The sequence below is a fragment of the Aotus nancymaae genome, unplaced genomic scaffold (assembly GCF_030222135.1).
Source record: "Aotus nancymaae isolate 86718 unplaced genomic scaffold, 86718_ANA_hifiasm-v0.15.2.pri h1tg000006l, whole genome shotgun sequence".
Taxonomy (NCBI): Eukaryota; Metazoa; Chordata; class Mammalia; order Primates; family Aotidae; genus Aotus; species Aotus nancymaae.
Window position 1 is genome coordinate 7,239,619 of NW_026988417.1, and position 25,763 is coordinate 7,265,381.

Genomic DNA, 25,763 nt, shown 5'->3' on the forward strand with positions numbered 1-25,763 from the left:
GGATAAATATGTCTGTTTTCCTTTGTTTATTGTACTCTCATGGCAAGATGGCTAGTGAGAGTACCTTTCCTACAGGAAGTAAAAATTGCTGAAAGATCCTTTGTCTCAGTGCTAATTTTTCTTTGCAGCACCAAGCATCTGTTTCCAACACATGCCCCCTTGTCTCAGCCTCCCTGTCATTTGTCTGTGCCTCAGTAGCCCAAGTGCCCTTTAAACAGCAGGATGAGAGTCGCAGAGCCTCTGCAGTGCTTCCTGTGTGCCAGGCAGGGACCCATTTCACGCTCGCCACCACCTCTGGGGTACAGCTGTTATCATCTGCACTTTAGTGAAATGGAAATCTGAGTCACACCTTACTAATGTCTTCCCAGGATGCTCAGGGAAGGACTTGAACTCTGTCCAGGGCCAGCTTCACTGGCACATGACCTGTGCTGTCCTGCAGGGCCTGCACTCAGAGGGACTAGCTCTTGGTTTAATGCTCTGCTATCACTGTCACGCAAGTCTTAATAATTTTGAACAAGGAGCCTCACATTTTCATTTTGCGCTGGGTTGCAAAAGCATAGCTGGTCTTGACTCTGTGCTTGGTGTAGGACCCCCATGTGGTGTGGCAGTTTGCCCTCCCCACCACCTGCCCATGACAGGTGATATTTGATAGCTGTGTATCACAGTGCTCTGTAGACTTTTCTTTTCCAGCACCTACCACAAGCCATCATTATTTTATGTATTCATTTCCATAGTGGTCTCCCTGACCAGACAGTTCTGTGATGGCCGGGACTCCGTCTGGTCCTCCTGCAGGCCTGGTATATTTATTTTTTGTGGGCAATTAAAGGGCAGCCAGGCTTCCGAGGCACAGACAAATGACATGGAGGCTGGGACAAGGGGGCTTATGTTGTTGGAGATGGGTGGGCTGCAGAGATACTTCAGTTCTGGACCCAACAGTACTGGTTCACAGGAGGTGGAGATTTGCCATCCTTGGCCTATATGCCAGACAAGGTCCAGGGTCAGCAGGGGAGCTCCACATGCCTTCAGGAAGTAGCGTTCTCTGAGGACTCTGCCTCCTGTGTGTCCTGAGCAGTCAGTCACCCTCCAGCCTGCCACACTGAGCCAGGGCTGTGCTCTTTCCTTGACAAGGGGCTGTGCCATCTCCTGCTTAGTGGGCAGTGGGCTCAGAATGAAAAGCCCTGGGTGCAGCAGACACCAAGCTCAGCTCAGGCAGGAGAGTGCCTTGCTGTCGCTCCTGCCGATGAGACCTTTGTGCAGCCCACAGCCGGATGGGCTGATTGCAGTGATGCTGTGTGGTGCTGTGAGCATCAGGACCCTCAACAGTGTTTCCATGGCACAGAGGCCGGTTGCTGGGGGCCGCCCTGAGCTCCGAGGTTGACGTGGCCCAGAACTTTGGACACCCTCCCCTCCTGCACTCCATTCATCTCCACACTCACTGCGGCCCGGCCTGGCATCGGCCCATGGAGATTTATTCATCCTGGAATTGGATCGAGCTTGGACTGTGGACACAGGGTGGGGCACATGAAGGTGAAAGCTAAGGTCCTGACCCAGAGGAGCTGACAGTTGACACACAGCGCAGGGCACCCTTTCTCCCACTGGCAGCCCAAAGAGTAGGCAGACCTGCAGCTGCCCCATCCTGCCTGTGAGCCTGGTGGGCTGCCCCTGTGGGTGTGGTCCATTTGCTTTCTCTTCAGCTTTTTTCTAGTGTCCTTCCTCGCTAATTGCAGATATTTTTCTTGCCTTTCTTAAAAATAATGCACTGTTTCTTCTGAAAAGCAGTCATTGAAATAGAAAAATGTACTTATCTAAAAGAGTCTAAAGAAGAAAATAGGTATCACCTGTAACTGCATCCCCCTGGGGGGTCCTGTCCGTTTCCTGGAGGGGTGGCTGCCACGTCCTTTCCGCCATATGCCCAGGGTGCAGGGCTGGCACCTTGCAGGTGCTCAACACATATTTATGACTGAGTGAAAAGAATGAGCAAATATGTGTGTGTGTGTGTGTGTATTATATATATAGCAGAAAATTAAGACTATAAATTGTATTTGTTATTTATTTATTTATTTATTTTGAGACAGAGTCTCCCAGGCTGGGGTGCAATGGCACGATCTTGCCTCAGCTCAGCTAAATTTTTTGTATTTTTAGTAGATGGGGGTTTCACCATGTTGGCCAGGCCAGTCTCAAACTCCTGACCTCAGGTGATCCTCCCATCTCTGCCTCCCAAAGTGCTGGTATTATAGGCGTGAGCCACCACACCCAGCCTGATTTTTATTTTGCCTTTTTCACTCTTTGTGACACTGACCTTTTGCTATGTGGAGTCTGCTGTCAGGGCTTAGACTTCATTTACTTAATCTATCCCTTCTGCTGAGCGTTGTGTTATTGGGATGAACATCCAAGTGTTTTTATCAGAGACTGTATCTCTGGTATTTCCTTAAGGCACATTCCTAGAAATGGCAACGGAAAGGAATAAAAAGGAGTAAGCTTCCTTTCTGAGGTGTTGTATTTTGTGTGTCTTGCTGCTGATCAGGGTATGGGGAGGTGTACTTCAGACTGGAAGGCTGATTTCTGAGAACCGCTATGGTTATAAAAGCGGCAGGTCGGAGGAGGCGAGGAATGAATTATGTATCAAGCTCTAAGTCAGATCAAGGCAAATGGAGTTCATATTTATCTGAAGACAGAATGTACCTTTCTGGAATCGATCAGCGGGGATGTTGATGAGCCCAGAATAATCCTTCATGGAGTGTTGAGAAACACCGATCTCTCCTGTTCAGGAGGAAGGCAGCTGGCCTCCATCACTGCCTCCCAGATTTTGTAGTTTGGAAGGATGTCCCAGGGCCCCAGGGCTAGCAGGGCATGCCTGACTTCAGTTCATGGCCACTGAGCATCTGCACCTTGCCAACACACTGGCATTGCAGAGACCCCACCCAGACCATTCCTGGGCACCTCTGTACTTCCTGCACCTCCCACCCACAGGCTGAGGTCACATGGATTCCAGGCGGCCGAGTCCAGTGGCTAGCTTCAGGTCCTCACCTTGACCTCTTCGGGACTGCCTGCTGTTGGCGTCTTCCTTCTAGACGCATGATCTTCTGCAGCCTCTCTGGTGCTTTCCCTCCTTCAGTCTTGTTCATGGCCTCCCTTGCCAATTTTGTCCCTTCTGCCCAACCTCCCAAGTTAGCACTTCTCGACACTGGAGTGTTCCCTCCTCACTGCATTCGTTCCCTAGGTAATCTAATCCCAGCGCCACCACTCATGGGCTGTGTGGACTTAGGTAGATTACCTCACCTCTCTGTGCATTATTTCCTCATCTCTAAAATAGGCTTAGTAAAATACTCTTTCTCCGGGTGTTCCAAGGACGATGGGATGGGATTCCCTGCTCCTGCCACAAGCCCTGGCACATGACGGGCACCTCATGACTCTCCTGCTGTCACTCACTCACTCATTCATTCATTGACTCACTCCGCGGATCTGGATGGAAAGCATCTTATGGGCTGCCCTCTCTTCTAGGCATGGAGGATACAGTGGGGGCAGAGCAGACCCAGGCCTTGCTTACTGGGAACGCATCCTCATGGAGGGGACATAGATGAGAACTAAGTAAATTACAGTTTGTGAGATGGAAAATGATCAGGAGATGTGTGACGGGAAGGGAGAGCAGAGGTGGCTTTCTGAGGCAGCTCGGGGTGGTGGTTAGGCTCAGTCCTGGCTCACCCGCTTCCAGCTGTGGACCTTGATCAGGTTCATACTGTTTCCTCTCTCAGTAGCTGAGTGACATCACTGGCAATCAACCTCTGTGTGTCTCAGTTTCCTCATCTGTAACACTGAGTGACATCATCTATCTAGTAGGGAAGGGAACCACTAACCTCTGAAATCGAAAAGCCCATTTCTCAAAGTGTGGTCCTCAGACCCTGCTCTGGAATTGCTGGGACTGTGGATGGAAATGCAGATTTCCTGGCCCACTACATTCTTCATGTTGAGCTCTGGGTGAGGGTCAGAGCCCTGATTTTTGGAAGAAGCACCTTGGGAGACTCAGGTTCACTGATGTTGGCAGACCGTGGTCTGCAGGCTGCTGAGATGAGCTGGTCTCATCTTGATGGGGGCAGGATGGATTGAAACTACTCAAGGTGTGGTCACCTGGGAGCCTCACCTGGGAGCTTGTTAGAAATGCAAATCAGATTCTCTAGGGGTGGGCCCAGGACTCCTCGCCTTAAGAACCTCCAAGAGATTCTGCTGCAGCCCCCATTGGGGAGGCTCTAGGTCAGTCCTGGGAGTGGCAGGTGCCTGACCCGCAGTGCCCTAGGCAGGGACACCAGCTCCCCACCCTTCTCTCTCTGATAACTCAGTTTCCCTCCTTCCCTCAGGATCCCAAGTGATGGTGGTTTCCTCGGAGGGCGAGCTGAGCCCTGCGCGACTGGTTAGCACGGTGGAGCTGGTAGCTGCGCCTGCTGGCTGGCACGCGTGAACGGGTGTGAACCGCAGGATCTCAGCACCTTGACCCAAGAGGAAGCATGTCGAAGAAAGGCCGGAGCAAGGGCGAGAAGCCCGAGATGGAGACGGACCCGGTGCAGATGGCCAACGAGGAGCTGCGGGCCAAGTTGACCAGCATTCAGATCGAGTTCCAGCAGGAAAAGAGCAAGGTGGGGGCTGGTGCCAGCTGAGCACTGTTGTCCCTGGCGCCTTTGTGGAGAGCCTGTTCCAGGTGCTGAGGGTGGGCACTTCACCTCTCTGGCCTGTGGTAGTGTTGCCCTTGGGTAGTGTTGTCCCTGGGGCCTGTGTGGAGAGCCTGTCCCAGGCGCCGAGGGTGGGCACTTCACCTCTCTGGCCTGCGGCCTGTCCCTTTGCAGTACAGACACTGCTGGGCAGGAGTCCTGACCCCACCAGTGCTTGCTGTGACCTTGGACAAGCCGCTGAACACCCCATGCTTTGATTTCTCTTACCTGCAAGATGGGGGATGTTAAAAGAAAAATCTTTGACAAATTCAGTTTAGCAGAGTTTAACTGAGCAAAGAATGATTTGAGGATGGGGCAGTCCCCAGAACATAACAGGTTCAGAGGAACCTGCATGTGGTCATATGGCAGTCATCATGGGGACGGAAAACAGAAGAGGTGCTGAGGCCACTCGATTGGTTACAGCTTGACCCTCGATATGTGGGTCATCTGCGATTTACTTATGCTCGGCTGCTGTGATTGGCTGAGCCTCGGCTGTGTGTTTAAAAATGCTCCTAAGTCAGGCTTTCAGTTAGTTTGCCTGCTAAGTTAGGTTGCAGTTCATTATGTGGGAACTCATGCATGAAGGCATCCTCAGGCTAAGTCTAGTTTAATTCAGCGGGGTCATGACAGTACCAGCTTTTCCTAAATTCCAAAAGGAAGGAGGGCACAGTGAGGCATGCCCAACTTCCCCACTTCCCATCATGGCCTGAACTAGTTTTTCAGGTTAGCTTTGGAATGCCCTTGGCCGAAAGGAGGGGTCTGTCTGTTCAGATGGTCAGGAGGCTTCGAATTTTATTTTTGATTTATGCTGCTTTGAGGTCTTGTAAGCCTTGTACATGCTTTTTCAGACATGATGGGGCTGTGGTCTGGACTCAGGACTCTACTAGGTAAAAAGCTTGGAACAGAGCTGGCTCTGGCACATAAGCTACTTTCCTCTCTCCTAGGGCAGATTTGAACTGGTCAGGAGCTGGTCAGGACAGTGCCTGGTTGGATGCTGGGAGTCTAATTAAAGCACAGGCTATCACAGAGGGGAGGAGCACAGGCTTTCTAGGCAGACCTGGTTTCAAGCCTCAGCTTGTCCCCTAACTGGTCTCATGATCTTGGCCAGGTGATTAAAAGTCTCCGAAACCTCTGTCTTCTCATCTGACACCAGCTATTATGGTGTAATAATGGCTGCCTGGTTTAAGATGGTCACGAGGATCTGGTTAATGGATACAATAAAAAGCCCAGTTGACATCTGGTGCCCAGGCTCACTGCAGTCCTGTTTGGTGGCCTAGTGCTGACTTGGGTGGGCTTGAGGACAGAACAATCCCAGGACTCTGTGAGTCCAGAGAGGAGTCACCAGCCAGGCTGCGGACAGAAAGGGGATGGAGATGCAGGCTTGCTCCTGGGTGGCTTGAGCAGTTGAGGGTCTACCTGAAGTCCTGAAGGTGCCCTCCATCTCCTGCTGTAGCACCTGGAGCGATGGGTGGAGGCTGCTTGGGGGATTGCAGCAGGTGTCTCTGTCTTGTTGAGCTGGGACTCAGGCCTTCAATGGGGTGATGGGCCAGATCCAACTCCCAGGTGGGGATGGGGCTGGGGCCTGGACTCTGGCTCCAGCCTCAGCTCTGGATGGCCACACAGAGCAGAGGCTGAGTTCTGGACCAGGGGCCTCAGCTTCTGGAACTTGGTGATAGATGCACCTGTCTCCATCCCTAGGTGTTCAAGATTCCAGGTTGAGTGCATCCAGCCTGTTTTAGCCATGGAGTGCATCCAACCTGTTCACCCTTTAGCTAGGTCAAGAGGCCAGATCACCTCCAGGGCTGGGGCTGAATGGCTGGGGCTTCAGGGGCTGGGAGCCTGTATCTGGAGGTAGCAACAGCATCTATGGTGACAGGGAAAGCTGCTCACTCACATCACACTGCCTGGGCTCCATCCTGTCTCCACCACCAACCCTGCCTGGAGGTCTTATAAGCTGTGTAACCCCCTGCTTCAGTTTTCCCATCTGTAGATGGGGATTTCTAATGTGTCTGCCTCCTGGGTTGTTTGAGGAATGAATGAGACAGTCACACACAGGGCCCGAGGCTGCCTGTCATACTCTCACATGACCATCAGGGTGACATTTACATGACTACTGTGCAGATAGCACCAGGTGCTTTAGAGGGTGTCATGACCCTGGCAGTGACCTGAGAGGTCAGGTGTGCCTTCCCCCATGTTACAGGTGAACAAGCTAAGGGTTGGAGAGGGCAGGGACTTGCCCAGGTGTGTTAGCTTGCCAGGGCTGCCATAACCAATTCCCACAGATGGAGCGGCTTAAACAATAGACATTTGCTGTCTCACAGTCCTGGAGGCTAGCAGCCACAGATCTAAGTGTTAGTATTGGCTCCTTCTGAAGCCTCTCTCTTTGGCTTGAAGATGGCTGCCTTCTCCCTGCATCTTCACAGGGCTTTCTCCTCTGTGTGTATCCATGTCTGTATTCCTTCTTCTACTAAAGATTGCCTAATCCAGGCAAATTGGATTAGGGCCCACCCTAATGACCTTATTAGGATCTGTCTCCAAACACAATTAATCTTGAGGTCCTGAGGGTTAGCACTTCAACATGTGAATTTCAGGGGGGACACAGTTTAGCCCCACACATGAGGCCAGCACAGTAGGTGGTATTGCTGGGTTGAAAGCCAGGCCCATGGAGACCCCAGGCTGGGCCTCTCCATTACCAGGCTGCCTCCCTGCCTCTGGGACATGTGGCAATTTCCACTTGGATGCACCCTGGCTACTTATTTTCTCAATCCAGCCATCCCAGTGGCCCCTTCAGGTTGGCTTTACCCATCTGGCTGCTGGGAGAATTTCAGTTCTCTGAGAATTCAGCAATGTGCTTATTGACTGGTACAAAAAGCATACATGCAAACTTTGCAGTGTTACTGCAAAGTATTAAAGTGTTACTTTGATATGATCTCATAATTGCCATCAATGTCCCATTTAAAGTGCTGGCATTTTAGCAGAGCATCCCTGTTGAACCCTGTAGGATGAGGGAGGGTGGTAAATGTGTCTGTTTATTCATCAGTAAGCCCCCTGCACAGGTGCTCTGTGCCTGGGTTGAGTGAGAAGTGTTTAGAAGTAATTCAGAAACAGCCCCTGCCCTCAAGCCAGATGGGTACAGAGGCTCACAGGAAACCAGCAATATAGCAGCCCTGGGTGCATTGCATTGGAAAATGGTGCATGGGGAAGCAGAACCCAAGGCTTCACAGAGGCAGTTTCATGGTTTTTTTTTTTTTTTTTCTTGGAGAACTTCCTTACTTTCTGGCATTATACGATGCCCCAGGCTCATCTGTATAGTGCCTACCCCAGCCCTAGACCCAGCAATTTCTCTAAGGAATCCTGGTTCCTTTTATTGGAGAATGGCATTAGAAACCAAGATCTGAGCACCAGGTGTGCTCATTGCTGCTGGGGTGTCATTCCTTCTAGGCCCTCTCAGCAGCCAGAACAAGGAAATAAATGTGTATACCGACCTGCATATGTACACATACCTGTAAATATTTCCATATATGACATCTATATCCATACAAAGTTAAACATGAGTTTTTACAGTTGTCACCGATACTAAGCCACTGCCACATGGATCACTTCAGCCTCCTCATGCTTGTCTATAAGCTGTCATTCCAGGTGGGAAACCTGGCTTCCCATCTGCCATCCACTTTCTTTGTTCAACACTATACATGTATGATGGTTTCAGAGTAGTTAACATGTACCCATGTGATTAGAGGGCTTTGAGCATGGAGGGTGTGGTGGGGAGGGCTGCTGCAGGTGGCTTAGGCAAGGGCAAAGTGGGGAAGTGGCCAGGCCTGGACATGGAGACCCAGCGCTGCCAGATTGGATGAGGATGGTGATAGAAAGAGAAGAGTCTGACTCACTCTCTGAGTGGGAGTGGAAAGTGAGGGTGGTGCTGGTGGTTCAGATAAATTCTGCACGCCAGCCACTCTGCCCCTAGGGCATGCTCCCTCTCTCAGCCTTTGTGCTATGGCTGTATGTAGAGTCCAAGTGCTGAGGAGCAGTTGGTGTGGGTGCCTCTACACTTGGGGAATAGCTTGGAGACACCTGGGGGTAAAGTGCTTGGGGCTTTTTTTGGCCTGCTCAGCTGGGTGGAGTGGTTGGGGGGAGTGCTCCGTGCACATCAGGGGCCACCCCAACCTCACTGTGCTCCCTCTGCCACATAGATCATGTCACTGGACTTGGCCCTCAGCAGCTTTGGGCAGAGCTGGTGGGACCAGGCAGGGCCCTGTCCCCAGGCCCCTGCCTTTCTGTCACCATGCCGGCCCTACACGCTTGCATCACCAGCCTCAGCAGCACCTCTGCCCCTCCCAGGAAGCATCCTGCAGACGCCCTGGGCTGCCCTGCATAGGCCTCTGCCCAGCCTTCCATGTTCTTCACTCCGTTTCCACCTGTGACTGTCTCTCGAGGGCTGCCAACACCTGACATGCAAAGTCAGAACCACAATAACAGACTTCCATTCATCCACCCACAGTCGCCTCATCTTCCTCCTCCCAACGAGCCTTTGAGGGGCCGCTCTTGACATCCCTGTTTCCTAGTAGAGGAAACTGGAGCTTGGGAAGGTTGTGTAGTCAGGGTTCTTCAGAGAAACAGAACCAATAGGTTGTCACATACACACACACACACAGACACACAGAGGTTGTTAGTTTTAAGGAATCGGCTTATGCAGTTGTGGGGCTGGCAAATCAGAAATGTGTAGGGCAGACCAACAGCCTGGAGATTCGGGCAAGGGTTGATCTTGCAGCCCGGAGTCCCGGAGCAGTCTGGGGGCAGAGTTCCTTCTCCCTCAGGGGACCTTGGTCTTTCTCTTAGAGCCTTCAACTGATTGGATGAGGCCCACCTACATTGTGGAAGGCACTGGGCTTCACCCTGAGCCACTGATGTGAATGTCCATCTTTTCTAAAATATACCTTCACAACCACACCTGGACTGGTGTTTGACCGAACGACTGGGCACTGTGCCCAGCCAAGTCGACCCACGACATCAGCCACCACAGAGGTAGAGATATTTGCCCGGGGAAACACAGTTCATCAGAGCAGATTAGGATCGCACTGGATCTAACCCTGCTGACCCCAGAAGGCTGTTGGCATTGACCAGGGACTTAAGACAGTGTTGCCTCGAAGGAGGGGGAACAGTCAGAAACATTTTATCTCTAACCGGGAGAATTCTGTTAAATGCTAACGTTCTGGCTTGCTGCTACTAAATCCACTAAGAAGAGATGCTGATTGCTGCCACCAGGGTAAGGTGGGCAGAGAGTGGACTGGTCGCCTGGCTTCCTTCCCATGACTGTGTCTGGCGAAAGGAGATGTTGGTCTTGTGTGTTTGCCTGAGTTGGTTTTCTTTGCTTCTCTCCCTGCTGTTGTAAGTAAGGATTTACTGATACTCAGGTGTCATTGGAAAACGTCTCACCTAACGTCCATGTTAACATGTTACTATGCTAGCTACAGCGCGGTCTGGGGGAACACGTTGCCATTTTCCATGGAAGCAGCTTGTCCATCAGAGGCAATTCATTTCAGGTCTTCAGGACGGCAGAATTCAGGAAACAGCTGCTTGTCAAGCGTTCCTGTGGAATGTGTTGAGTGATATTTGAAACAAAAAGGTTAAAGAAAGCATTTTGAAGTGTTTTAAGAACACACTCCCTTGGGACATTTTATAAGTAACGTTTTGAATTGCTGAAAAAATGGATAGGCTCAAGGTGGGGTGGGTCGCCTGGCAGTAGCAGGGCCCTCATCCCTCACCCCAGGCAGGGACCCAGACCATCTCTGAGCCTTGGCTGCCTCATGATAAAACAGAAGTTGACGGGGCGGGGGGAGGGGGAGGGAAGAGAGAGAGAGAGGGCTACCTCCTTCCCAAGACTGTGAAAGGTTAATGTGGCAATGTGGGTGATGCATTGGTGCCCCCAGCCCATCTCAGGACCCTGTTCAACAAGAATGGTGCCCCCACCCACTGCCCCCCATGACTTAGAAGCCTGGTCTGTCTTCTCCAACTCCAGAGTCCATGCATGGGGCCCTGGACATGCATTTCTGGTTTAAAATCTTTTGAGTCTTGGTGATGGTTTCTGCAGGGTGTGTTCTGTGATTTAGCAATTGTCCTTCCTTATATATCTGCGACCTGGAACAGATGTCAAAGGCTTGAATGCCTTCCAACATCTTCAGAGGGTTTCCACCCCCAGGGAAAACCTCAGGAAACTAGCAGGAGAGATTCTAGGTGGCGCTGGCAGGACGGTCAGGCCTGTAGGGCATTGTGGAAGAGGGAATCCTTGGGAACGTGGGCCCAGGTGGGTCTCTGGGGCACGGGGAGGCTATGGCCAGCTACCCCAGGTGTGACCCTTTCCCTGACCCTGACCGGCTCTCTCGCCGCTCTGGCTGCAGGTGGGCAAACTGCGCGAGCGGCTGCAGGAGGCGAAGCTGGAGCGCGAGCAGGAGCAGCGGCGGCACACGGCCTACATTTCCGAGCTCAAGGCCAAGCTGCACGAGGAGAAGACCAAGGAGCTGCAGGCGCTGCGCGAGGGGCTCATCCGGCAGCACGAGCAGGAGGCGGCGCGCACGGCCAAGATCAAGGAGGGCGAGCTGCAGCGGCTGCAGGCCACGCTGAATGTGCTGCGCGACGGCGCGGCCGACAAAGTCAAGACGGCGCTGCTGACCGAGGCACGCGAGGAGGCGCGCAGGGCCTTCGATGGAGAGCGCCTGCGGCTGCAGCAGGAGATCCTGGAGCTCAAGGCCGCGCGCAAGCAGGCGGAGGAGGCGCTCAGCAACTGCATGCAGGCCGACAAGACCAAGGCCGCTGACCTGCGCGCCGCCTACCAGGCGCACCAAGACGAGGTGCACCGCATCAAGCGCGAGTGCGAGCGCGACATCCGCAGGCTGGTACGTGCCGCCCCCTCCCCAGCCAGCGCGCGAGCTCGCAGCCTTCCCTCCCTGCACGCGTGGGGGAAATGCGCAACCCCGAGGACCTGCTGGGCTCCAGACATTGTTCAAACCACTGGGGCCCCAGCTACGTCCCTGCCGTCTTGGGTGTGGTAAGGAGGCTTTGGGGCTGCAGGGAAACAGCTCAAAGAACAGTTTCCCCATTTGTCAAAGGAGCTTAGTGGAGACTAGCCAGGGTTGTTGCGAATGCATCGTGATCGCAAATCTAAGTGCCAGGCATTTATTGATTCATTTACTTCATCAGCCAGGAGCAGACGTCCACCTTCCAGGTAAGAGGCCGACCAGTTGGCTGCAACAACAAGGGAAAAGTATAAATTGCAAATAGTCCTGTTTGGAAAGGTACTGGAGATCTGCGGAGTGTGGATGAGCTAAAATTCCAAAGGGAAGGGGAAAGAGCCCTGCCTAGGTGGCCTGAGAGTTGCCAGCTGCTTTCTTCCCTGGGGGCATCTGTGGATTCTGGGTGTGGGCTGAAGATTGGATGTCCTAGGAGAGATGAGTAGGACTTTTTGCCATATCAGGGTGGGCATGAAACAATGGAAACCAGAGGAGCCCCATCTAGGCCAGCTTGCTGCACAGGCGACCTGCCCGAGTTCTGGAGTGATGGGGGAGGCCGGTGAGCCCAGCTGGAAAGGCAGAGTGACAGCTCCCATGCCCTCACTGGACGTCGGAGACAAAGGGAGGGGGCCAGCCGGGAACACATGAGGAGTCTGCCCCTCAGGGCATTTGCCACACTTTGAAGCTGTGTGGGGCAGGAGGCTAAGAAGTAAAGTAAGCTGAGATTTTCAGACTGGATCAAACAATAACAGTGATATTTACAAGAGAGACATCTTAATTATGAGGACATGGTGGCATTGAGCATAAGAGGATGGGGAGAGATACATTGTACAAACACTTCCCCAAAGCACAGCTGGTCTGGCTGTATTAATGTCGAAGGCTCTAAGGCAGGAAGTGATACTAAAGACACAAAGGGACAGTACTTAATAATAAAGGGTCAATTCGGTGGGAATGCATTCAATAAACAAAACCTCAAAATGTATAAAAGAAAAAACTATTAAAACTAAAAGAAGTAGACAAATCCACAGTCATAGTTGGGGACAAACACATTTCTATCAGCAAGCAGTAGAACACAGACAAAAAAAAATGAATAAAGATATGCAAGATTTCACCATCACAATTAACCAACATGAACTTACCTGACTGAGCACTCAATTCCACAACTGTAGAATACTGTGGACGTGATATACTTCTATCAAAATAGACCACATGTCAAACTTTGTGGCTTGTAATTAGTCCTTAGAGCAAAACATGTTTTAGACAAAAAGAAGAAATGCTGAAAATCAAGCATTCAAGCTTCCATCTCAAAAAAGAAAACAGCAAATTAAACTCCAGAGAATAGAAGGAAGGAAATTTTAAAGAGCAAGAAACACTGAAATAAAATCAATAAAGAAAATCAACAAATTCAAGAGTTAATTAAAATTGATGAATTGGCAAACATTTAGCAATATCGATAAAGCAAAACAGAGACAGTAAGTTACCAATATCAAAAATGTAAAGGGGGAAATACTACAGCTCCTACAGACAATAAAACCACTGGAAACAGCATAGACCCATAAACTTGAAACCTCGATGAAATGAACACATTCCCTGAATAAGCACAATGTACCAAAACTGACACTACAACAAATAGAAAATCTAAGTAGTCCTATAGCTTTCCCTACGAAAAAATGCCCAGACCTAGATGGCTTCACAAGTAAATTCTTTTAAGTATTTGAGGAAGAAATAAAACTAATTCTAGCCAAACTCTTCCAGAAAATAGAGAAATAGAAACATATTTTAACTAACTCACGAAGCCAGTGTAACTCTGATTTCAAAACCATAACACTACAAGATAAGGAAACTTTTGGATTACCTGTTATGAACATAGATACAAGAATACAAGCAAGATATTAACATATCAAATCCAGAAATATATAGAAAGGCTAATAAGTCATAACCCAGCTGTGTTTATTCTGAGAATACAAAGATTGGCTTAATATTCTAAAATTGGTGAATATAATTCAACATAATAATAGGATAAAAGAGAAAAAACCTATATTAATAGATGCAGAAAAATCTGTTGATAAAATTCAACTTCATGATATAAAATCTCAGAAAACCAGGAATAGAATGGAATTTCTCTACCATGATAAATGGTTCTATCAAAAATCTATTACAAGCAATATACATAATGATGAAATATTGAACATTTCCCACCCAAGTTCAAGGTCAAAGAAGATGTTCACTGTTACCACTTCTATTCAACATAGCACTGGCCAGGATGTCAAATACAAAAGGCAATAAAATAAAAGTTCTAAAGATGGAGAAAAAAAGGAAAACTCATTATTTGCAGGTGCTATGGTTGTGATGTAGAAAATCTAAGAGACCTGTTTTAGTTCATTACTGTTGCTATAGCAAAATAACACAGACTGGGTAATTTGTACATAATAGGAATTTATTTCTTATCATTCTGGAGGTTGGGAAGTCCAAGATCCAGGCACTGGCAAGTTCAGTATCTGGCAAGGGCCCAGTTTCTGCTTCTCAGATGGTGCCTTGAATGCCATGTCCTCACATGGCAGAAGGAATGGAATGACAGAAGAGAGGCAGGCAGCTCATATTTCTCTTATAAGGTCACTAACCTCCTTCATAAAGGCTTTGCCCTCATGAATTAATCACCTCTTAAAGGCCCTAACTCTTAGTACTATCATAATGGTGGTAAGTTTCAACATATGAATTTTTGTGGGATACATTCAGAACATGTCATGACCTTAATAAGTGAATTTATCAATGTCTATATATACAAGGTACATACACAAAAATAAATTGTTTCAATATGTTAGCAGTGAACAAGTGGAAAATGAAATTTAAAAAAATATCATTTACAGTAGAGCACCAAAAAATTCAAATACCTAGGAATAAATCTAATATAAGTTGTGTAAGATGTCTCCCTTGAAAACTATAAAACATTGCTGAGAAAAATTTAAAGAGATCTAAATCAATGGAAAGGGATACCATTTTCATTGATTAGAAAACTTAGTATAGATATCAGTTTTTCCATGATTGATCTACAGATTCAGTGCTATCTCTTACCAAAATCTCAGCAGACTTTTCTTTTTTCTTTTTTTTTTTTTTTAAACAGAGTCTTGCTCTGTTGCCTAGGCTGGAGTGCTGGAATTACAGATACCCACCACCATGCCTGGCAATTTTTTTTTTTTTTTTTTTGTATTTGTAATAGAGATGGGGTTTTGCCGTGTTGGCCAGGCTGGTCTCAAACTCCTGATCTCAAGTGATCTGCCTGCCTCGGCCTCCCAAAGTGCTAGGATTACAGTGAGCCACTGCGCCTGGTTCCCAGCAGATTTTTTTAAATGCAGACATTGGCAAGTAGATTCTAAATTTGATGTAAAAATTGAAAAGTTTTGGAATGGCAATCTTGAAGAAGAAAAATATTGGAGGTCTCATGTAACCTATAACAAAGTTTTTTACAAAACTACAGTAATCAAGACAGTAAGGCTGAAGGTTAGAGAGACAGGTCAGTGGAACAGAAGAGTCCAGAAGTACATCTACATGTATGTGCAAAAAAATACTATATATATAGTGTGTGTCTATATATACACACACATATATATACACACATATACACACATACATATATATAGTGTGTATGTGTATATATAGACACAGCAAACTTACTAAAAATGGGTGACAGTCATGATATATAAATTAAACTCCAAAGTGTTTAAAATAAGAAAAATCAGAAATTTAAATAGAATTGATAAAAGTTTAATGGTAGATCTTGTATTTGCACTTAAAAAGAGCATATTTATAAGAGGAAGAAAAACACACAATGAAACAACACTGCCTAGGCACCGGGATGGCCAAATAAATAAATAAATAAATAAATTCACAGTCAGGAATGATGGTAATACCAAACAACCCCAGACTGTCTGCTTGGGTGGCTGTGACAGTGAGACCTTTGCTTTCTGGTGTTTCAATGTACATGGACTTCTGTTTTATGCACAAAATTATTTTAAAATATTGTATAAAATTACCTTTCTGCTATATGTATAAGGTGTATGTGCAACGTAAATGAATTTCATGTTTAGAATTGGTCTCATCATCAAGATATTTCATCATGTATATACAGATATTCCAAAATCCAAAAATCCTCAAATCTGAAACATTTCTGGTCCCAAGCATTTCAGATAAGGGACCCATACTCCCAGTTTACAGAGTAAAAGTTAAGTGGGAATTTTATACTCAGTCTCAGGCCATTGATCCTCTTTAAAAACTCAATTCTGAATGATACAGGATTAAAGCAATGTTCAATGGGATCTGAAAATGAATTTGTTATAATGATAATGACAAATATTGTTCTACCCTGTTTCCTCAACAGAGTATTTGATGCACAGATGGCGTTCAGGCCTTTAGAAAAATGGGGAGTGAAGATATAGCTTGGGAAAGGCTTTAAACAATGTGGCAGAGAGTTAATATCCTCAGTGTATTAAAAGTTTGTCACGTTTACAAGAGAAACAATGGGAATCTATAATTAGTCAAGGAATGGGAATACACAGTTCACAAAGAAGAAAAGTAATGCTTATTAAATGTAAAGATGAGTTCAACCTCACCAGTCATGAAATGCAAATTAAACTAGCAGGATGCTATCATTCCCAATCAACTTAGCCAGGATTTTTTTTAAGTTGGTGTATAATTCAAGCATCAAAAGAGAAGACAGCAGGTGCCTTTGGCAGGTTGTTTTCCACCTCAGGGCCTTTGCACAGGTCCCGCTGTGTCCTCGGCCAGGAGTGCTCTGCCCCCGATCTTTGCACGGCTGGTTCTTTCTCACTGAGTGGCTCCCACCTTAGTGTCCCCTGTGCAGGGAGGCCTGCCTGAGCATCATCTAGACCAGCCCCAAGTCACTCAGTTACTGCCATCTTTTCCCATCCTTGCCACAGCACTTCTCGTCTGATATTTTTACCTGTCTCTCTTTGATTGTTTCTTGCATGGTTCCCCCTACTAGGATCCAAGTTCTGTAAGGACAGGGACTGAGTCTGTCTTGTTCACTGTGAAAGCCCAGAGCCTCTGTAGTGTGATGCAAAGCAGATGCCCCTGCCTCTGTGCAGACAGCAGCTTTATGCAGGCTCCTGCCTTTCAGTGTGCTAATTCCACTTCCAGGAGTCTACCGAAGGAAATGTGCAAAAGCATGCACAAAATCTTATGTACAGATCAGATGGTGCCATGTGTGTTCTGCCAATGGTCTATTGCATCCACATTTGCTGCCTCGAATTTCTGAGTCAGGACAATGACTCAGGCATTTATGACAAGCTAGAGGGACTTGGGAATGTGAACACAGAAGGATAAAACTGAAAAAAACAGGATGCGTGGCTGCAAAGACAGTACTCTGTCTTGCAGATGTAGAAGGAGGGGAAGCTGGTGACAGGTTGGCAGGGGCTGCCTCTGGATGCTGACATCATGGAGGTTTCTGTTTCCTTCTCTGTTCTTCATTGTATTTTTAATTTTCCTTCCTTCCTTTCTTCTTTCATTCCTTTCTTCCTTTCTTTCTCTTGGTCTCTCTCTCCCCTTCCTTCCTATCGTCCTTCTTTCCTTCCCTTCTTCCTTCACTCCTTCTTTCTTTTCGTTCCCTCCCTCCCTCACTTTCTTTCTTCTTTTTCTTCCTCTCTTCCTTCTTTTGCTTCTTCTTTCTTTCATTTCCTTCTTCCTTTTCTTTCCCTCCCTCCCCCCACTTCCCTTCCTCCCTCCCTCCCTCCCTTCCTCCCTCCCTCCCTCCTTCTTCCTTTTTTTCTTTCTACCTTTTTTTTTTTGACAGGGTCTTGCTCTGTTGCTCAGGCTGGAGTGCAGTGGTGCAATCACAGCTCACTGCAGCCTCAACCTTCTGGGCTCAAGCAATCCTCCCACCTCAGCCTCCTGAATAGCCAGGACCACCATGCCCAGCGAATTTTTTCTATTTTTTGTAGAGACAAAGTTTCTCCATGTTGCCCGGGCTGGTCTTGAACTCCTGAGCTTAAGCAAACTTCCTGCCTCTGCCTCCCAAATTGCTCGGATTACAGGCATGAGCCACTGCGTCTGGCTGTATTTTTCATTTTCTATAATGGATCTGCATTCCTTTCCTAATAAGGTTTAAAGCTTTATTTTTAAAAGAGTGCCATTGTTGGGAAATCGTTTGACAAGGTGGGAGGAATCAAGGCATGGCTTAAGGCCTTGGGCCCTAGGATATCACCTAGGAGAAGAGGGGCCGATGGGTCATCCTAGGCTGGTGCCTGTTTACTCCCAGGACTGTCTGCTGAGCCCTTTCACTGGGGCCCGGCTGTTTTCTCAATGCGATTCCTCCTGTCGGTTGGGTAGGAGTGGCTCATTTCTGGCCTTCTCTGTGGCCCTTTCACATCCAGCTTGAGGCATCTGTGAGATAAAGGAGAGTGTTTTCTCTCCTTTTTTTGCCAGAAAATCATGGAAGAGAGGCTATATATTTTCCGAGCACTCCATTTGGTGAGCACCTGCTGTGAGCTAGACCCAGAGCTAGCACAGATTGTTTGAGATTTTATTTTATGCTTTGATAAAACCATAATGGTTGTTTTTAAAACTCATGAACTGAGAGTGGCAAGTGTTCGATGCATGTTCCCTGGAGAGATGCCTGCTGGACTAGTCTTCGGGAGAGTGGTGGGGGGAGCCGTGGCCAAAACCTGTATGGCCATCTGCAGAGAGCCTGCAATCTACAGGGGTGACAGGTGACACCCCCTCCCATGTGATCTCAGCTTGGGAGGTGAAGGGCAGGACATCTGGGAACTGCCTGGCCCAGCTTGGGCAGCAGAATGGAGGGAAGATGCAGCCTCCCTGGGTGAGTGGGACTCTGGAGCCCTGCCCATAGGTTGACTAGAAACATTGAGTGGTGGCAGGCGGAGGCACCGGGCCAGGACATGTCCCCCCACCAATTCCCACAACCTGCAAACCTGGCTCCTTCTTTGAAGAAAGTGACCTTTTCCCAAGTAAGCATCATTCCTCTCTGGAGACAGGATACTTTTCAGAGCATGGCAGCCACGCCTCCCTGTACAGGTGGACATCATTCATTGTAATATAGGAGCTATCTGGTTTAGGACCCTTGTGTTTAAGAGACTGCTGACCTTTATAAGGCGACTGTTTTGGGTAAGGATTCGAGTGATTGTTTCTGAAGCTCTCTTTCTGGGACAGCTTATTGGGTTGGTTATCTGCCTTGGAAGCAGCAGCACGTGATCTGCACTTGCTGCCAGTTGCTTCCTGTGAATAGTAAACAATCAGTTTAATGGGATCTGGACACTATTTCTAGAATCCATGGCAATGGAATTTGCTGTCCATCAGAATGGCCCTAGAACACACAGAGCTCTGGGTAGGAGGACAGTTCCCCTTCAATTGAATATTTACTTACTGAGTTATAGAGAAAAGTAAGACATAGTTCTAGTCAGCAAAGAGCTTACAGTTAACAGGAGTGTGAGCAGATTATTCTAGCGTGGGCAGGGCAAGTCAGTCATAGGACCATACAAGCCAGCGGCAGCAACAAAGAAGAGGATGTGGTCACTCCTGTGGGTAGATGCAGGAGTCATTTCACAGAGGAAGTGAGGTCTGAGCTGGGTTTTGAAGGATGCATAGGAGTTTGTTAGGTGATCCCATGCAGAGGGAGAAGCACTGGTAAAAGTTTGGAAGTAATAGGGGCATGATGTGATCATTTTGACCATATCTCTAAAATAGCCATGGTGATATCTGATACTTGGATTCCCAGTAAAATACAAAATGAAAATATAATGGAATCCTGTTGTCAAGTTCTGGAGACTTTATTTTCTTCCTTTTAATGAAAGTTTTAAAAGAGTGAAATATTTCTGGCAAAAGGAGTAGCGATGAGATCACGAACACTTTGTGCCTACCACACAGCAGATGAAGCATCACAGGTAGAACTGAGGCCCCTGCACTGAATCTAAGGGAATGATTCCCAGGAATGCATTTCTGCTTCTGTCTCCTATGCATGTGATGATGACCAATACAGTGGGTCTGCACGAACACTGAAAAGGTTTTCTATTCTCTGCCTTCTGATGACTTGGGGTCAAGGACCCTCTCAGAAGGGGCCGTGCTTCCCTGCAGACTTCACCATGGTGTGCACTGAGAGCTTCAATGGCAGAGTAACGATGAAGGGTATTTTGCTTCTATTCTGTCTTTTCTTCCTATAGACTTCATAGCTGGACAGAATAAATAATGTTCTCTCAATGGCTTAATACCCACCTCTGCCAAGCTCCGTGCATTCCCAGAGGAGCAGGAAGGGGGTGTGGCCATGGGGAGCGGAGCCTGCCCTGTGGGAGAAGGGGGGGCGCGCTTGGGTATCCTCTCTGGTGTTGGTACACACGTCCATTGGCAGGAAATGGTTCTTTGCCCAATGTCTCATTTTGTAGCACAGGAAGGAGATTGGGGAAAGTGAATGACTTTAGAGAGCAGAAGTGCCTGTACCCACACTGGTCCTCCTTCACTGACAGTACAGGGCTCCTCTGCATGCAGGTCGTGGGCTGGCCGGTATTCCACCACACCTGGAGCTGCTCTTCAGGTGAGGATGGCTGGGAGGGAGGAGGCAGGACACCCCATGAAAGGCACTGAGGGTGTTTCTGGGGAAGAAGGGAGCACTCTCTTAAAAAGTCCTGATGATTTGAGGATATATTCATTTATTCCCCACCCTCAATATCTGAAAGACTCTGAGATTCCAAAGGCTCTTAGAACGGAGAGCCTCCTGGAGAGGTAGTGAGTGTCCCTGCAAGGGGAAGTGTAAGTTGGGGTTGGGGGCACTCTGTGGGAGATGAGATGCTGGAAGGATTTTGGGACTGGAGGCAGGTGACAAGGCATCCTTTTAAAGGCCTCGTCCAGCTACAGCCTGGGTCCCACAGTTGGTGGCAAACCCCCAGTTCATGCCTTGACCCCATACTGTGCCAAGAATGGCAGAAGAGATGTGTCAGTTTAAAATTTCTAATGTATAGACAGTGCAAGCACATCAATGCTGAGTCCTTAGAAACAGTCTCCAGCCCCTTTTCTCTATCATGTGTGTTCACTTGTGTGTGTGTTCAGGGGAGACGTCATCACATGGTGGGAAGAGAAGCCTTTGGAGAGAGACTGACTTGGGTGGTTCTGGGCTCCCCCTTTGTTTACCATGTGACCCTGGGACAGGTGGTCACTGTCTCCAAGTCTCTAGCACCTCACCTATAAAATGGAGTTATTCCCACATCTGCCCAAAGTTAGAATTAAACAAGCAAATGAGCTAAAGCATCTAGCAACTTATAGTTTCCGTAATAGGATACCTGTAAAATGTGTTCCTCTGTTATAGGAAAATTGTATATGTAAAAGAATAAAAATGGGGTAAAAAACCCCCTTGTGTATTTGCACAAGAGACAGATTGAGCTTAATTTAAAATGTGCCAGGGATCCAGTATCATAAAAGGCTCCATTTCCATTTCAATGCCAAACAAAAATCTCCCCCATTCAGGTATCTCAGTGTGAGGATGGTTTTCACCCAAAACGGCCCACTTAGGAGAAGGAGTGAAAAGAACAAATGTCCATTTCTCCTATTCACCCACACCCTGTCTGATAAATGCCACTCCTTAAGCAAACTTGTTGCCCATGGCAACACATTCAGAAGATGGGCTGCTGATTTCATTTCTTTGTCAGCTGGATTGGATTAGAAATGCAAGAAGCCTTTTAGACTTTTGTCTACACATTAGTATGCCTCTTAGTAAAAGAAAAGAAGAAAAGGTGATCATCGTTAACATGGGGTAGTGATGCTCTAGTTTAACGTGGTCATGGTCAAAATGGGGCAGCGACACTCTAGTTTAAGGTGGTCATGGTCAACATGGGCAGCGACACTCTAGTTTAAGGTGGTCATGGTCAACATGGGGCAGTGACGCTCTAAGGTGGTCATGGTCATCATGGGGCAGTGACACTCTAAAGTGGTTATGGTCAACATGGGGCAGTGACGCTCTTGCTTAAGGTGATCATGGTCAACATGGGGTGGTGACACTCTAGTTTAAGGTGGTCATGGTCAACATGGAGCAGTGACACTCTAAAGTGGTTATGGTCAACATGGGGCAGTGACACTCTAAAGTGGTTATGGTCAACATGGGGCAGTGACGCTCTTGCTTAAGGTGATCATGGTCAACATGAGATGGTGACACTCTAGTTTAAGGTGGTCATGGTCAACATGGGGCAGTGACACTCTAAAGTGGTTATGGTCAACATGGGGCAGTGACGCTCTAGTTTAAGGTGATCATGGTCAGCATGGGGTAGTGACACTCTAGTTTAAGGTGGTCATGGTCAACATGGGGCAGTGACGCTCTAGTTTAAGGTGATCATGGTCAACATGGGACAGCGACACTCTAAAGTGGTTATGGTCAACATGGGACAGTGACACTCTAAAGTGGTTATGGTCAACATGGGGCAATGACGCTCTTGCTTAAGGTGATCATGGTCAACATGGGGCGGTGACACTCTAGTTTAAGGTGGTTATGGTCAACATGGGGTACTGACACTCTAGTTAAGGTGGTTCTGGTCAACATGAGGCCACCATCTTCATGGAGCAGTGCCTCATGCCCCTCAGAAGGGGCTCTGAGGTGTGTCCCTGATCCTCATGGTCTCCCATGCCCATGGAGCACCATCACATCTTTGTCCAGATTGGCAGTAGGCAGGTGGGTGAAGAAGGGTGTGTGGACTTCACTTGAGAATGCTTTTCTTTTAGAAGTCCCTCACACTTCCACTTCCACCTCTCTGGCCAGAGCTTACTCAGCTGTGCCTGCTGCAAGGAGGGCTGGGAAATGTTGACCCCTATTGCGTGCCCTGTAGCTTCTGAGAAACCGTGGTGTGGTGCTCTGTTAGTTTCCTGGGGGCAGCTGTAACAAAGTACCACAGTCTCAGAGGCTTATAATAATGACATTTATTTCCTCTACAGTTCTAGAGGCCAGAAGTCCCAAATCAAGGTATCGGCCAGGCTGTGCTCCCTTTGAAGGCTCTGGGGTGAGAGTTTTTTCTGGCCCGTTGCAGCTTGCGGTGTGGCCGGCAGTCCTTGGCATTTCTTGACTTGCAGTTACACCCCTTCAGTCTCTGCCTGCACATGCCTTCTCCCCTGCGTGTCTGCGTCTTGTCCTCTTCTTTTAAGGATGCCAGTCCATGGGTGTAGGCTCCGTCCTAACCTGGTATGACCTCATCTTAATTTGCATCTTCATTTCATCTGCAAAGGCCTTATTTCCAAGTAAGGCCACATTCTGGTTTTTGGGGTAGATGTAACATTTTGGGGGATATTTGTTCACCCCACTACAGGTACCAAGAATGAGAATGGATGTTGGGGTAGTGGCCTGTGCTTTCATCTTTGATTCCCCCAAACTTTGCAATAAAGTGGAGCTCACCAAATCAGTCATGGGTCAGTGGGCTTGTTTTCACTGAGATGCATTTCCTGGTAGACTTGACTGCCGAGAAACTACAGGGCTGTGTTCCCACGGGGCAGAGGGGACAGTGAGGGCTTGGAGAGGACAGTCTGAGTTTGAGTCATGGTTCTGCTGCCAACTAGAGCATTCGCACATTCCCCTTTATGAACCTCAAGTTTGTGTGTATCTTAGGGTAAATGATATCCACCTTAAGGATCTTTCAAAGACTCAGAGAGTGTCTCTTAAATACAAATTATTACGCTAGCGTTAAGAGAGGAGCAATAGCCAATATCAAGTTTGTCATTCTTTCTGGAACTCTGTTGATTGAGATTCTTTTGGTTGCAAGTGACAGAAATCCCTTATCAAACCAGCTTAGGCTTTGGAAGTCTGTTGGCTCTTGTAACTAAAGTCATGGGATTCACTGTAGGTGCAACTCCAGGTGTCCTAATGGTGTCACCCAGGATCCCAGGTTATTGGGCTCTACCCTTCCTCACGCTGTGTCATTCCCGGGCTGTGGGCTCTCATGCTGTGCTGGGGAGATGCTACCACCGTGCCAGGTCCTGCGTTCTTACTCCACATAGCCCAGGGTCCCTTTCTTAATTCCTAGGGAAAAACAGGAGGATCCTGGCACCACCCTCTTCTGGCCATCAGTTCTGATCAGCTTGTGCATCTATCCCTGAAGCAATTACTGTCGGGACAGGCACATTTGGGTGGCTTGAGCCAATGGGGGACTGCCCTGGGAACTTGCAGCGGTCTTGGTTCCAGCCCTTTCCTACTGCACATGCTGAGACTGGGCGTGTGGGAAGAGGGGAAATGGATGCAGGAAGGAAGCTGAAGGATGTCCCACAAGGTGAGCAGTTCTAGGAAGCTGGGGATCTCTTCAGGGTCCTGAGGGCTGTGAGGTAGGATCACTAAGAACTCAGCTTGTGATCCAGGAGTAAAATCAGCAAACGGTGAGTGTGCCTGCTGCTTGCTACACGAGCTTGGCCAGTCTCTTAACCTCTGGGGTCTCAGGACTCTCTTGCTGGCTCTGAAACATGTTCTGTATTGGCCATCCGTCCGTTTCTAGATGCCATCTCTCCTGTTTGAGAATGTTTTCTAGGAAAGTTTCTAGTGGTGTCTGAAGCAGAAACCTTCTGTCTCACTCACCAGGACAATGCGGGGTTGGTGCTCTTCCAGGTGGAGAATTTGGGATCCTGGAAATATCTTGTTCGAGATGGTGCTACCTTTTGTGGCAAACTAGTGGAAGGCAGTGGTGGGGGCACAGGTGAGAACCCTCCCTTACCGGTGATGGACAGGCTGTTAGCTTGCAATACCCTCAACTATCCCTACCAATTTCCCTCGCTTTGATGCTATCTTTTTCCCCCTTGTAGCACAGATCACTTTCAATCACTATGATGTCTGCTTATTTATTATGTTTATCGCCTACTTCCCCCTCCCACTGAACAGAAGCTCCCAGGACAGGGAGTCTGATCTGTTTCTCTCAGCACCCATGGATAGTGCTCAGCTCAGTATATGTTGAATTAATGAAAGCGTGTTTGAGTGGATTAAATGAATGAATGAACTTCTGCATAATTCTTTCTGCTTCTGGGTTGGCATCTACATTGGCAGTGGTGTTTTCAGCATGTTTAAGGATTCTTCCTGTGGAATGGACAGCATTCCTACCCATTTGGAAGCTGCCATACTCGGGATTTGGGATTTGAGATTTGGGGTTTGGCCCAAGAAGGTAGATGCTTGTGGGTCACCACCAGGGGGAGCAGTGGGCATGCTCAGCGGTTGCTTAGGAGAAACTGCACGGGGCACCCATTGCAGGGGCCAGGAGATCATCCCGGCAGATGGAAATAGCCTTTTGCCTTCCAAAGAAAGTGCCTCAGGGAGCTCTTAAGTCCAATTTAGTACGTAGCTCACAACTAGCTTGGAAGAGAGACGTGATAACCTCCGGCAAGTTTATTGTTCTTTCCTGAAGTCTACGTCAATTAGGATTCTTTTGGTTGCAAGTGACAGAAATTCCACATCCCAACTGTAGCACTGTGGCACTTGGCTGGAAAACCTTTCAGTCTGGAATCTAGGGGTACCATTTCCTTTCTTCTCTCATCTCTATGATTTTTTTTCAGTTTTTAGTGGTCTTCTTTTAAAATAAAATAGCCTTGTGTTCCCTAGGGGCTAAAAGAGATTAATAGTGGCAGCAAACACGAGTGGCAGGCTTGCAATATGGCAGAGGCTGAGCCAGATTCTCTCCATGGTTGCTATAAAGCTCCCCAGCAATTAGGGTTGGTTCTAAAGTCTTCTTATTGTCCACATTTTAGAGACAGAAGCTGAATCAGAGAGGTGCCCCAACCTGCCCAAAGTCACATGGTAAGGGTTGAGGGGCAGGTAGGATTTTAGCTTGCTTCTCTCTGGTGTCAGAACAGGGTCCTTAACCCGAATTCTCTGGTGTGGCAGTCGTGTCTGAAATCAAGGTATATGATTTAGAAGTAAGAGCTTTGGATTTTAATCCACTGAAATGTAACCTGCTACATGAGCCGGTTAAACAGGAAGAGCCTTTGTGTCAGTTTCCCTGAGGCCCCTGTAACAAATGACCTCAAACTTCATGGCTTAACATGACAGAAAAAGTGTTCCCATACAGTTCTGGAGGCCAGGAGATTGAAA

The 25,763-nt window shown here is 48.0% G+C and overlaps 1 protein-coding gene across 2 annotated transcripts in view; it reads left to right on the top strand.

Moving 5' to 3' along the window:
* The window catches only part of JAKMIP1 (janus kinase and microtubule interacting protein 1), a 180,240-nt gene that overhangs the window by 86,662 nt on the left and 67,815 nt on the right, over nt 1-25,763 (top strand). For both annotated transcript variants that reach the window (XM_064365620.1, XM_064365617.1), the window contains 2 exons: nt 4,353-4,628; nt 11,096-11,590. In XM_064365620.1, the coding sequence (XP_064221690.1) occupies nt 4,500-4,628; nt 11,096-11,590 (624 nt within the window). In that variant the 5' untranslated portion in view covers nt 4,353-4,499. The remainder of the gene's footprint in view (nt 1-4,352; nt 4,629-11,095; nt 11,591-25,763) is intronic.